Source organism: Macaca fascicularis, chromosome 13 (assembly GCF_037993035.2).
Source record: "Macaca fascicularis isolate 582-1 chromosome 13, T2T-MFA8v1.1".
NCBI lineage: Eukaryota > Metazoa > Chordata > Mammalia > Primates > Cercopithecidae > Macaca > Macaca fascicularis.
Genome location: NC_088387.1, coordinates 90,305,668 through 90,319,831, shown reverse-complemented (window position 1 = coordinate 90,319,831; position 14,164 = coordinate 90,305,668). Strand labels below are relative to the sequence as shown.

At 33.7% G+C, this 14,164-nt stretch overlaps 1 protein-coding gene across 6 annotated transcripts in view; it reads right to left on the bottom strand.

The window, feature by feature from the left end:
- Window positions 1–8,919: 8,919 nt before the first annotated feature.
- Window positions 8,920–14,164, bottom strand: part of MEMO1 (mediator of cell motility 1) — a 142,364-nt gene continuing 137,119 nt past the window's right edge. For all 6 annotated transcript variants that reach the window (XR_012422510.1, XR_012422508.1, XM_045369546.2 and 3 more), the window contains 2 exons: window positions 10,962–11,066; window positions 8,920–9,589 (listed from right to left, as the gene is read on the bottom strand). Coding sequence is in view for 4 of the 6 variants with exons in the window: in XM_045369546.2 (XP_045225481.1) it covers window positions 9,458–9,589; window positions 10,962–11,066 (237 nt within the window). In the remaining 2 variants the exon portion in view is untranslated. The remainder of the gene's footprint in view (window positions 9,590–10,961; window positions 11,067–14,164) is intronic.

The window sequence follows — 14,164 nt, the reverse complement described above, 5'->3', positions numbered from 1 at the left end:
TCTAACCACGCAGGTGATCTTTGACGATTTCTAACAAATACAACCTCAAAGGTCAAGAAATGTCCTGCCATATATTCAAGAGAACATAGCAGAACCTGAAGGTACAACAAGGTAAATAAATGGACTCTATCTACACCAATATATATCTATATACATAGATATATAAAACATAGAGAGCAAGATATGTTTAAAGATGTTACTTTACAACCAGGATTATTATTATTATTGTTTGTTGCTGTTGTTTGAGACACAGTCTCACACTGTTGCCCAGGCTGGAGACAGTGGCGTGATTTTGACTCACTGCAAACTCTGCCTCCCAGGTTTAAGTGATTCTCCTGCCTCAGCCTCCTGAGTAGCTCGGATTACAGACGTATGCCATAACACCTGGCTAAAGACTTTGTATTTTTAGTAGAGATGAGGTTTTGTAATGTTGGCCAGGCTGGTCTTGAACTCCTCAGGTGATCTGCCCACCATGGCATCCCAAAGTGCTCAAATTACAGGCGTGAGCCACCACACCGAACCCAGGATAACTAATTAAATATATTCTTTAAATGATCTGTTCTTATGGGAAAATGCTTGTGTACGCTAATCTTAGGATGATTCTATAAATAGGCTATAAGCTTCCTTAAATTTCATCTATGTTCCACCTCAAAAACCAAATAAAAAAAATATATACTTGAGACACTAAATCACAATTTTTACACAGGAAAAGAAACAAGAAAAGTGATACGCATTTCCCACATCAATTCTTAGAAAACATAAAAACCAGTACTTCCAATTTTAGAAACATGCTATCAAAGCTGCAAGTAAGAAACATAGACAAAAGCAACAAAAAATTCAAAGAGAATACTCCATAGAGGAACCCAACTCAGAACTGACTGCATATCCTCCTCATTCTTTGATTTACAACAGTGTAATCAACTTAGTGTAGAGCTTGTTCAATTTATAAATTCCATATTCCTTAATCTTTAACAAAATCACACAAAAATTTTGTTTTAACAAAGATCACAGAATACTCTTTGATAAAATTATCCAGAAACTAAACCCATCCTTACAATCAATGTTAGGCAAGCCTAATCCTGCTCCCTGATGGTAAATAAGCCCTGGTAAAAAAATGAGAAAGTTGGGTCCAACTACAAAATAATCAACAATTTTGGTTGAACTAAATTCCATGTTTTAAATCAATTCAATGAAAAAAGATAATCAGTTTTGTCCTTAAGTCACTCATATAACCACCCTATGGTTAAATACTGTACGGTTATTAGAAACAAATCTTTCTACTAGATCTACTCTTACTGTATAGTTATTAGAAACAAATCTTTCTAGTAGATCTACTCTTTTAAAAAGTTAAATACTATACCATATTTTAAATACTCTACCATATTTAAAATACATGTTGGTGGCTCATGCCTGTAATCCCAGCTTAAGGGAGGCGAGGTGGGTGGATCACTTGAGGCCAGGAGTTCAAGACCAGCCTGGCCAACATGACAAAACCCCATCTCTACTAAAAGTATAAAAATTAACTGGGCATGGTGGTGCACATCTGTAATCCCAGCTACTCTGGGTGCTGAGGCACGAGAATAGCTTCAGCCTGGGAGGAAGAGGCTGCAGTGAGCCAAGATCACTGCACTCCAGCATGGGTAATAGAGTAAGACTCTCAAAATAAATTTTAAAAATCAGAAGAACTGAATGTTTATCCTATATCTGATATTAACTAGCTAAACAAAGGGAAGTTATGAAATTTGTGTCTCATGTACTGTAACAGTAAAATTAAGGTAACAATGTCTGGCCTGTAATCCTTGAGATTAAGAGAGCAGGGGAAATGTTGTGAATCAGATTTAAAAATGTTAAAGTACAATGTTAAATAAATAAGGTGTTTTCATTCATGTCCTAAAAAGTCAAAGGTGGAAAGACCCTTAGAAGTAATATTATTCAATTCTAACTCACACTGATAAAGAAATAAACTCTAATCTAGAAATGAACAGTGACTCCTTCTAGCAAACCATTAGCAACTCACCAGCAAAGTTGTAAACAGATTCTAGTCCAGAATTTCTAGCAGTCCATAAGTATCTTTTTACTTGAGAGCTGGCTGGACATGTCATTGGGCATGCAGCTAAAGCACATTTTATTTAACTTTTTAAAATTTTTCAACACCTTCAAGTTATGGTAAACGCCATAGAACACTGCCAAATATGAGCTAGGAATCATGGGCCAACAGATTCAATTGTACCAGATAACTTACATTACCATTTATTTCATTTAGCATCATATATAGAGCCTAGGAATATTAAATTCTACCCTACTTTAAAATTACTAAGGGAGATGATTTCCATAATCAAAAACTGAAAATGAAAAGAGCCAATTAAAAGATGCTTCCATTGAAAAGGTTTATGCTTTCCTGACCTTTAGAAAACACTTCACATGAAGATTATCTTTTGTTCTCCTTGCTTTAAAATTCAATTCATTGAAACTGAACAAACGGCAACTTAATATCTATTCTGTGCTAAATTCAAATTGATAATAATTTTGTTTTCTTGAGATGGTCTCACTCTGTCACCCAGACTGGAGTCTGTGGTGGTGCGATCTCAGTTCACTGCAACTTCCGCCTCCTGGGCTCACGTGATCCTCTCACCTCAACCTCCTGAGTAGCTGGGACTACAGGCACATGCTACCACACCTGGTTCATTTTTTAATTTGAATTTGAATTTTATTTTTTTGATAGAGACAAGGTCTCACTATATTGCTCAGGCTGGTCTCAAACTCCTGGACTCACGCAATCCTCCTGCCTCAGCCTCCCAAAGTGCTGGGATTACAGAAATGAGCCACCGTGTCTGGCCAAATAAAAAATTTTAAATGAAAAAAAAATTGTCAGAAAAAAACTTCCATTTATAAAATAGTTAACAATACTTTTATTAAGTCAAATTCAAGTCTAAGGATTTAATTTTTAAAAAACTCGCAAAACTCAGTATGATCTAATTTTTGTTTTCATCTTGTTTTACTACTTTCTACTAAAAAGTAACATCACATTCGGTAATTCAAGTATCATAGACAAAAATAGTAAAATTTTTTCAAAAGTTTACAAAGACAGATTTAAAGATCAGAATTCAATCCTGCTTATAGTTGCCTCACTTGGCCTTCAATAGCTTAATAACGGTATTTAGATTCTCTTTGGTTTCATTATTAGGATGACAGGGAAAATATGACTACATCTAATAAAATTACAAACTGAACTTTGCAGTGAGAAATGTTCATTTGAACATAATTTACAATTAATAATAAAAAACAACTGCATTACAGCATACCTTTCAAAATCAAACTGGCTTTTAAAATTCTTTCCATTATTTTTATAGAGTGATTGCCAAAACTTTGCATTATTTGCATTAGAATTAAATGCACGTGCGCGTGCATTTACATACATACATACACACACACACACACACAGTAAATGTGATACATCCTAGATATAAACCACTCTGGAATCATCAGAGAACCCTAGAATAAATGACAAATCTGAAACTCCAAAGTTCTTTACATGGTACTAATGAATACTTGAAGACAGGATGGGCAAACAAATCCATCCTCAACAGTGACTTTAAAGAGGTAGAGGTTCCAGTTGTCAGCATTACTTGAGAGAGCTTTGTCAAAATGTATAGCATAGCCATAGATGACAGTATGCAAGGCCACTCAGCTGTATTTACTGATATGTGATGGGGTACTAGAACAGGAAGTAGACAGGAAAACATCTTATGTGACAGCTGCTCCAGGTTATCCTAATATTTTGACATTAATAGGTATAAAAAAACCCACAGTCCTTCAAGTTCCTTTTCTGCTGATATGGCTGTGTTTTAGATTGAAGAAGAAACTCTGTTTAATTGAGCCATTCATTCAAAGACTAACTTTATTTTGGGAAATGGTAGAACTCTGCCCTATATTTAAATGTTTTAACAAAAACAGAATAATTAATTATTCTAAGGTTCCCCAGTAACTGGTGTACCAGTGTTCCCCTAGTAACAATTAAGCAATAATTATCAATTCATAATCTCTGTGTTTAAAGTTAGTGTTAAATGATCAAAAACAATTTTGATTTAAAAATAACTTCTCAATAGTTTTATACAAATACATTCCATTTTACTTGTATACTAGCTTTTTTTTTTAGCTCGGTGATCATAATTATACATCTCCAGGTGATACTGATGTTTGACAGTCCAGGGACCCTACTTTGATAATCACTGATCTAGCTTTTATCTGAATACTTCTAATGCTTTTATGAGGACACAGTGAAATTTTCATTATTAGAAACTCTCATTACACAAGGCAAGTGGATCTCTTGAGCCCAGGAGTTCGAGACCAGCCTGGGTAACATGGTGAAACCCCATCTTGAAAGAGAGAGAGAGAGAGAGAGAGAGAGAGAGAGACAGCGGGGTTGGGGGAGAAGGAGGGAAAGAAAAAAGAAAAGAAAGGAAAGGAAAGGAAAAGAAAATAAAAGAGAAAGAAAAAAGAGAAGAGAAGTAAAAAGGAGCAAAGACAGAAAGAGGCTGGGCGCAATGGCTCACACTTGTAATAATGGTACTTTGGGAGGCCGAGGCGGGCGGATCACCTGAGGTCAGGAGTTTGAGACCAGCCTGGCCAATGTGGCGAAAGCCCGTCTCTACTAAAAATACAAAAATTAGTCAGGTATGGTGGTGGGTGCCTGTAATCCCAGCTACTCAGGAGGCTGAGGCAGGAGAATTGCTTGAACCTGGGAGGCAGAGGTTGCAGTGAGCAGAGATCATGCCACTGCACTCCAGCCTGGGCAACAGAGCGAGACTGGGGGAGAGACTGGGAAAAAGACGGAGGGGAGGGGAAAGGGAGGCAGGAAAAGGAAAAAAGAAAGGAGGGAAGGAAGGAAGGAATTCTCATTAGAGAACATTCAATGTAAAACCAGAAGCTCCCATTTCTTACAGTTTTTCTACCTAGAACAACACAGAATACTATTCTTTCTCATATACGAAGGTCACTCAATCTGAAGAAAACTCCCTATCTTTAAACTTACCTTCTCCAAAATAAGACTCACCAATTTCTTCAACTACATCTCACTCTCTAGACTACTGAAGGCTTTTATCATTCCTTATAGACACTATAGTTCTTTGTGTCCCCTTTAATAAATGGCACTTACAATTTAACACAATAAAAAAGTCTTAAATCTCAATAACAGTGTACATGTGGCTTATTAATCTACTAAATATCAGCTTTGTAAGTACACTAGGTCTTTCAACAACTGTATTATAGCACTTCCCAAATGCCAAAGTAGGTACTAACACTTGATAAATTTTTCAATGATGCAGAGTAAATGAGAAAATACCAGTGTAGTAATTTTTTCATCAACTTAAAAGTTATTCAAGTTAAATTACTCTATTACTCTGAGTTTAAGTCCTTCCTAAATATTGGGAGTCACCTTTAAAATAAACTGGTAATGGAAGATGGTAGTGGTCTTTTCAAAAGTCCTTACATGGCAAAATTAAGTTTTATATTTCACAATCCTTTTTAAAAATGTTGGTCTAGTGTCCTAAAATACACAGGTAAAGAGGTTCATCTGATCTAGCTTCTGCTATCATCTAGGTAGCCAAGCACTTAGAATAATTTAAATAATTTGCAACAACCAATCACAAGCTCCACTGATCACTTTTTTAATTAGTTTATTGCAGCAAAGTAAACCTCCCAATGGGTTCCAGCAAATAAAAGGGCTTCAAAGTTATTTAACACTAATTTCCAAGACTTCTTAGTTTCCCATACCCATCTCCCACTTACCTTTATGATCCTAAATAACACTCCAACCCAGTCAATCTGACTACCTCAAATTAAGAGAGGATTGTGATGGCAGAAACTTACCACCACTTTTTGCAGTTTAGATTATTTGCCAACTTTTGAACTACAAACGACACCATCTATGACAGGAGACAGCAAATTATGGCCCACAGGCCAAATTCAGCTCACCATCTTTGTGTAAATAAACTTTTATTAGAACATATTCACATTCATTTGATTACACATTTGTCTATGGTGGCTTTTGTGCTACAATTGCAGAGGAAAATAGTTAGGACTGACTATATGGCCTCTGAAGCCAAAAATATTTACTATCTGGTCTTTTACAGAAACATTTACCAACCTATAATCTCAGGGAATAAACTATTTGCAACCAAAGCAATATTTAAGATATGTAACAATAAGATATGTAACATTTACTAGCTCAGAACACCAGTCATCCAAATGGGAATATCTAAATACAAATATCGGTATATCTGAAGTCCTTTATCCTACTCTGTATGAAGATTTTGTTGCCCACCCAAGACAGAGCACTTACTTACCTGCTCAGTGAGCTAATCTTTAACATACATTTCTCAAGGACTCACTAGCAGAATAGTGAAGAATCCATGAATATGTTGCTCTGTGCAATCTAAGGTAAAAAAAAAAAAGTTGCTACAAAACACTCAAAACTATATAATAAAGAAGCAACTGTACAGAGCTACATAAGAATTTCCTTTATATTTTAGATTCCAAATACAAAACTTTTAAAGGCACTTAAAGTAGAAAAGCTTAAGTTCAACATTTTAGGTAATATTAACTGCATTAAATAATGTAAATTAAATTTCCTTTTGTGTTAAATAACAAGATTTCGTTTCCATCTGTGTGAGGTTGAAATAAAAAGATAGTATCTCTACATTATTCATGTAGCTATTAAAAATAAATGACACTGGAACCTCTAAAAAATAAAGTCACAATATCAAAGTACTTTGAAACTAGAAAGCACTTAAGAGATCCCTCCACATTATACAAATGAGAAAGTTTCAATATGACATGAAACACTTAAGTTCAGAGAACTAATTAGTGGCCAGAAACAGAACTAGAATCCAACACTCAATCATCAGTTTGGAACTCTTTCTACTTCATGACCAAGTATGCTGATATTCTAGGAAAGCGTAGAGTGATGCTGAAATATTCTGCAGGTTTGTTTGTTTAGAGGGTTTTGGGGGGCTCACCACATTGCCCAGGCTGGTCTCAAACTGTCAAGTGATCCTCCTGCCTGCACGCTCGAGGTAGCTGGGACTACAGGTGCATACCATCATGTCCAGCTTCTAGAGTTTTAAAAGTGCAAGAACCATACTTGTACTACAGTCCAACCAACTTAGGCAACCCTCTTGTTTTTTTAAAAATCAATCAACTATAAAATTATAGAAAGACAAAAATGATTAACTGTAAAGCAACTCTTATTAGAATGATCAAAGAAACAACCGATTATGTTGTTATGCTAACCAATTGTCAAAGATCAACAAAAAATAATGATACTGAAGGGGCATAATGATGGGTACTCATATATTGTTAATTTAGCACAATCTTTCTAAAGGGTAATTTGGAAATATTTTGAAGAGCCTAAAAAGTTCTCACTGTCTAAACCACTTACTCCATTTACATGAGTATATCATAAAGAAAGAGCCTAATATAGAGATCAAATTTTACAAACAAGGATGTCTATCTCACTATTATTTATAATGGTGAAAGACTGGAACAACCTAATATCCAAAAAGAGAAGTAAATTGTGGCATATTCATAAAATAGAATATCAGGCAGCCATTTTTAAAAGTCACATTTTCAAAGACATGAGTAAATATTCATGAAGTTAGGTTATAAAAAACAGGGTACATAACTATATGGTCAGTATAATCTCAAGTTTGTTATTACACACACACACAAACATGTACACACACTCATACATAGAAATAGCATAGACAAAGACTGAAAGGAAATACAGAAAAATATTAACAGGGTTATCTCTAGGTGGTGAGATTGCAGATAATTTTTTCTCTTCTTTATAACTTTTCAGTATTTTTCAAATTTTTTATAATAATCATGTATTAGTCTTATACTCAGAAAACATTATTTTAAAAATTCACTGTTGTCAATTTTAAAATTTTTATAGTTCATATTAAACAATAAATATTAATCGTACTCAAAAGTATATCTAAATTATGAAAAATAAATCACTAATGTGTAAGAGTATACTTTCCACACATACATAGGTGGGCAACTTTGAATCTAAAAGGTAACATTATTTTATTTCATTCGAGCATAGAAAGTTGATATTTAATAAATAAGAAACGTAAATCTTTAAATAAAATTGGTGCAAGGCATCTAAAAATTGTGCTACTCTGGCATAACACTGGAGATATAAACACTTTCTCTAATATAATGTAGACACTCAGTGTTAGGTTAAAATAGGAATAATGCAGTACATACATGGTGACTGAATTATTAAGTGAATTATACCTTTTTTTTTTTGGCCAAAGTGACTAGAATTGGTCTATGCTAAAGAAAGAAAGTAATACAACACCATACCATTATTTTAGTTGGAAGAGCCGCACCAAAAATCATGACAAAAAAATTGTGTAACCATAAGAAAATCCAGTGGCCTGTTGTTGATGACGTTAATGATCTCTTGCTAAAAATTCAAGTAAAAGAGTCAAACTGCTTAAAGTATTAAAAAAGCACAGCAGTGTATGGTCTGCAATGATTTGAAAAACACTAAGAACACTCTTCAATGTTTCCTCATTTGCAGACTATCAAACATGATCTTTGAAGTCAAGGATTGCATCTACGTCCTTTTACCAATCTTGAATATATATTCTGTTACAATATAGTAATGACACAAAGGGATGTCACAGACAAAAAGGCAAACTGCATGTAATTTAAAAAGTTAACTTTAAGATTATATGATTCTAATTTCTGATTTTTAAAAAATCATATAAATATATAAAATATAAAATACATCCTAATATATTTTTACGTAAGAGCTGAGGTTTACCATTTTTAACAAAAATTCTGAGATAGAATTAATAAAAAACAATTTTCATATATACCACAGAGCAATAAGTTTAAATCAGACTATTTTGAGTTGTGTAGCCCTTTATTAGCAACTAAAATAGAAGGTATCTGTTGTACAACATGGGTAGTAATTGACTATAACTGGAGATTTATTATATTCTAATACAGATCATTTATAAATGCAATTTCTTTATTAAAAAGCTTCCACCTTTTTGTTTGTTTGTGTACAATTTGCAAAACTATTCTGAAAGCGGAATATATGTGCACAAGTCTGCAAAGAGTGCAAATTTAGGATATGGTAAATGCTTTACAAGTTACTTTCAAAAAACTGTCTGCCACAACTGAGCCTTTACATTGTCATCTTTTTTGATGAAAACATTTTGATGCCAGCCTTCCTTCCACTGCCCTAAACTATAAAGCATTTTTTAATGAGTTGAAATTAAGGAAGGACTACACCTACTAGAAAAAAAGAGAAGAAAGTTCTATTAGTTTGAGGTTTCAGAATCCCCCCAAACCAGGACCAGTATCTTGGTAAAGGCTAGGCTGGGACCCCGGACAGAGTATGAGAATGTGCAGGTGGCATCCCTGAGGATTCAGAGCTTCAGTGGACTGTGAGTGCTCCAGCTGCATAACTCACTGAACTGTCTTGCCAGTTTCTACACTGGCTTGACTGGGCATAATTCAAAAAGGAAAAGCTCATATTCATTCCATTCTTCTGGAGCTCTGTGATAGCCTAGAAAAAAGAAAAATTTAGTTAGGACACACATCACATAAAAAAGTGGGCACTCAATGTGTTTGTGGTTTGACTTTGTCCACTTCACAGCTGAAGCCTAGATACCTCTTTTGCTCTTTTGTTACTTGAATTTCTCTTGTTGTATCATATTAAAATAGAAAAAAAAAAAAAGAATTCCTTATCATTCTCTCAAATAACTTCTAATCTTGTTTCTTGATAATTAAGCATCAGTCATCATTTACCTTCTCTCTCCCTGTAATAAGGCCATTTTTTAAACCCTTTTTAACTTTTTAAATATATTCTCTTCACTGTATAAACCAAATCCCTGGCTACTTCTGTCTTAAGACATCAGAGTCTTTATCTGACTTTGACTAAATTTGAAATGTATATAAATTAAAATCCAGATCTAAAAGGTATATGCTAGGATTTTTACTTTAATTGTAGATTGGTTCAGCATTTACTTTATAATAAAAATTTTATTTGATTCAATTAAGATTTTAGGAAATTAGTACAGTTTATTCTAGCTTCAATTTCAAAAATTAGTTTAAGTTGAAAAGCTTTTCTTTGAATCAATCAATACAGTTTAGAAGAAAAACCCTTCCTAAAAACTCACTATATATTACCTTTCAAATCACATTAAAATAATACTGGACTTAAGGTCCTACCTTAGTCTATTCTGGACTATATTATCTTCTCCATTATTTCCCTGCCTCTCCAAATGAGCCCATTGTTACTTTCTCCTCCCAATCCTGAGTATACACTTTCTTCTTTCTTAATGAATGTCATATTTTCATTCTTCTTGAATGAAAATTAATAGTTTTCCTAATTAGAAGAAAAAAATAATGCTATTTCTCTTTCTAAAATCCAGCTAACCAAAACTTCTGACTCTTATCATTCCTTAACTGAAGTAAGCGTTATTTTTGTTTTAATGAGAAAAACACACATCATCTGTCTTGCTTTATCACATTATGAACATCTTACGTTTAAGAGCAGAATCTTCCATTTATTTTTTATAGAGTCTAGACCACTAAATAAAACCAAAAAAGTAGTAAGACCATATATCTCTTAAAAGGTCATGTTGGTTTGTATTTATAAAGAGCATATTGGAACTAAGAGTCAAGAGAAAATGTGGGTCTCTATTCTAAATAACTTTCTGTATTTAACAGAAAGTATGGAACTGTATTCCAATGATAAATAACTTTATTCAAGTGACCAAAAGCAATGGAACTCCAAATTATATTAAAGATACTAAAAAGAAACTTGACCACAGGCACATAAAACCAATGATGCCATTGTATCACAACGATAATGAGATATTTTGGAGTATTATATGACCAAATGTTAAAAGTCAAGGCTTCCTAAGGATACTTACATTTAATAACACCCCAATGGGATGTCTTCCACATATAGTATTATGGTATTTCTTCAAGTAATTGCTAAAAGATACAGGGTCTAATTGTTCTATAATACTCATACCCTAAAAAAAAAAAAAAAAAAAAAAAAAGAGGAAGAAAAAAATAAAAGAAAAAGGACAATATTTATTATTTCCTAATTATATTTTAAAACTGTTACTTAAACATAATTCTTCAATTAGGGAGACACAAAGAAAATAGATTAAATAAACCTTGTGAAACATCAAACTCATTCATCAAAGCTATTACCATTATAGTCAACTCTCTACTAACAGAAAACTTTTAATCCCCAGTTTATTTTCTCCAAACCCCAGGTATGTTTCTATACTACTTTAACCAGTTGTCATTCAGCTGACAATCCTCAAACATTTCATAATATCTTTCTTCCATAGAAAGAATACACAAAAGTAAATCTGCTGTGAAAATTTGTATATGAAACTTAAAATTTAATTTACTTTGTGGCTGTTTTCTCCATATCCGTTATATTCTGTTATTGGCATTAAAAATCAAGAGTTAATTGTAATTGAACTGTTTCCACAACATATACTTAAAGGTATTTTAAATCACCAGCATTAAATAATCTAGGTTTGTGGAAAAAAAATACCACGAATTAAGAAAAAAGTTAGCATATTTTAATTAATTTAAAGCTCATGATAAAGGCAAGCTTAAGCAACACAGATCTTTTTTTTTTTTTGAGCTGGAGTCTTGCTCTATCACCCAGGCTAGAGTGCAGTGGTGGGATCTCGGCTCACTGCAACCTCTGCCTCCTGGGTTCAAGCAATTTTCCTGCCTCAGCCTCCCAAGTAGCTGGGCTTACAGGCACACACCGCCACACCCAGCTAATTTTTGTATTTTTAGTAGAGACCGGGTTTCACCATGTTGGCCAGGCTGGTCTTGAACTCCTGACCTCAAGGGATCTGCCCACCTCGGCCTCCCAAAGTGCTTGGATTACAGGCGTGAGTCACCACACCCAGCCTACAACACAGATCTCTTATGAACAAGATTAACAATAAAGGAAAGCTTTTTATCTCTTTATTCTTTAAGCTAGAATGCCTTGTTTTCACATCTTAATACAGAATAAAATTTGTCAGACTATTGTAAAAACAACCACTATGACTTGAACATTAGTTTATACTAAATTCTACAATCTCCAAATACATTCAAATAATGCATTTACAACTCATAAATATATAGCAACTTTAACTCACAAGTCGGGGAAATAAATCATTGATTCTAGCTGATTATACATACACCAATTATATTATTTTCTTACTCAGTTAAAACACTTTCTATTAAATAAACTGGATTCATACTCTCTGGGAGAAACCTAAATGGTGGTTTAGGGACTTAACTGGTTATTTTGTGTTTTTGTTTTTATTTCACATTTTAAAAAAACAGATACGGTGTAAAAGCACCAAAAGTAATCAAATAAACATCCGTTAAAACCAAAAGTCATCTGGAAAATGATAATCAGTGGGTAACATAGAAATTTTACAGTGGCAGCATCAAAATTTAATTCTATAAAAAAACTTTCCTTCAGAATATTCAACTCCTTCACAAACATTATCAATGTTCCATATCTATATCTATATATCTATATCTATATCTATATATATATATATCTGAAACATAGACATATACATGTGCAATCAACTTTGAATTGCTTGCACATCAATTAGCCACTCTCAGATTGGTCCACAACCAGTTTGTAATGCTAAGTTGGTTGTTCCCTGCCAACCACAGTGCTTCCAGGTCAACACTCTCCACTGACACTTGGTATATAAGCTCAGAGAAATACAAACTTAAAAGTTAAACCTAAGATGGGCCAGGCATGAGGTGGCTCATGCCTATAATCCCAGCACTTTGGGAGGCTGAGGCGGGTGGGTCACCTGAGTTCAGGAGTTTGAGACCAGCCTGGCCAACACGGTGAAACCCCATTTCCACTAAAAATATAAAAATTAGCCAGTCATGGTGGCACACGCCTATAATCCCAGCTACTTGGGAGGCTGAGACAGGATAATGGCTTGAACCTGGGAAGCAGAGGTTGCAGGGACCCGAGATTGTGCCACTGCACTCCAGCCTGGGCGACACAGCAAGATTCCGTCTCAAAAAACAAACAAACACACATACACATACACACACATACACACACACACACACACACACACACACAAAGTTAAACCTAATATAAATAATATCATAATTCTGATGCCAAAAACATTACAGTACATTTCTAACCCAAGAATGGATGGCACTAATGCAGAGATGGAATTATAAATCTCTTCCATAAATAATGGATGATCAAGATATAACTTCCCTAGAGCTAAATGAACAGAGGCCTAAAACAGGCAAAAGTCCTGGTTCTAAATTTCTAATTGCAGACTCTTTCTCACTGACTATTCTGATGTATTATAGTATAACAAGACTCATACTAACAATTCTTTGAACACTTACATAGCTACAACTTGCATACATATTGTAGGTGAACTTTTAATGCTCCGGAATGAAGTCTATCTAGGACAGCTTACCTTAAATATAAATCATTTATTAATAAATAATGTGACACCAAGATTCTAATGTACATTTTAATATTAAAATCTCAAAGCACATTCAGAACAAACATCACATTTAACTGATATGAATTTAAACAGAAGAAAACTTATGATCACATTTCAGAAGACAAAGAATTCAAAGTAACTGGTCAAGAAAACCTAACACAGAAAAACAGGAAATTAAATGCAGAAAAGATACTAGTAAGTAAAGAGTTAAAAATGAAGATATACTGGTTAAATTACGAGAGAAAATAAAAAATTGATATGATAGGAGTTAAGAAATTAAATGTGCAAAAATTTTAATTCTTTAAAGTGTGCTATAAACCTACTAGTGCAAAAATTAATTCAATTATACTTAATTAGCTGACACAAGTGTCTCTTTATAAGGAAAGACAGAGGGGAAAACTAAGGCTTTTCTCATAGGTGAACCTCTAATTGAAAAATTCATGAAGTAGGCAAACAAAAGCAATAATGATAAAATTTAGAAATGGAACATTATTAACTAATACAGAATAATGGTGAATACACTTTTAGATATACCTATGTTTTTATGTTAACAGCTATGAGATTACTATTAGGAAAATTCCAAAAAGACAGAAATGCTACTTCAA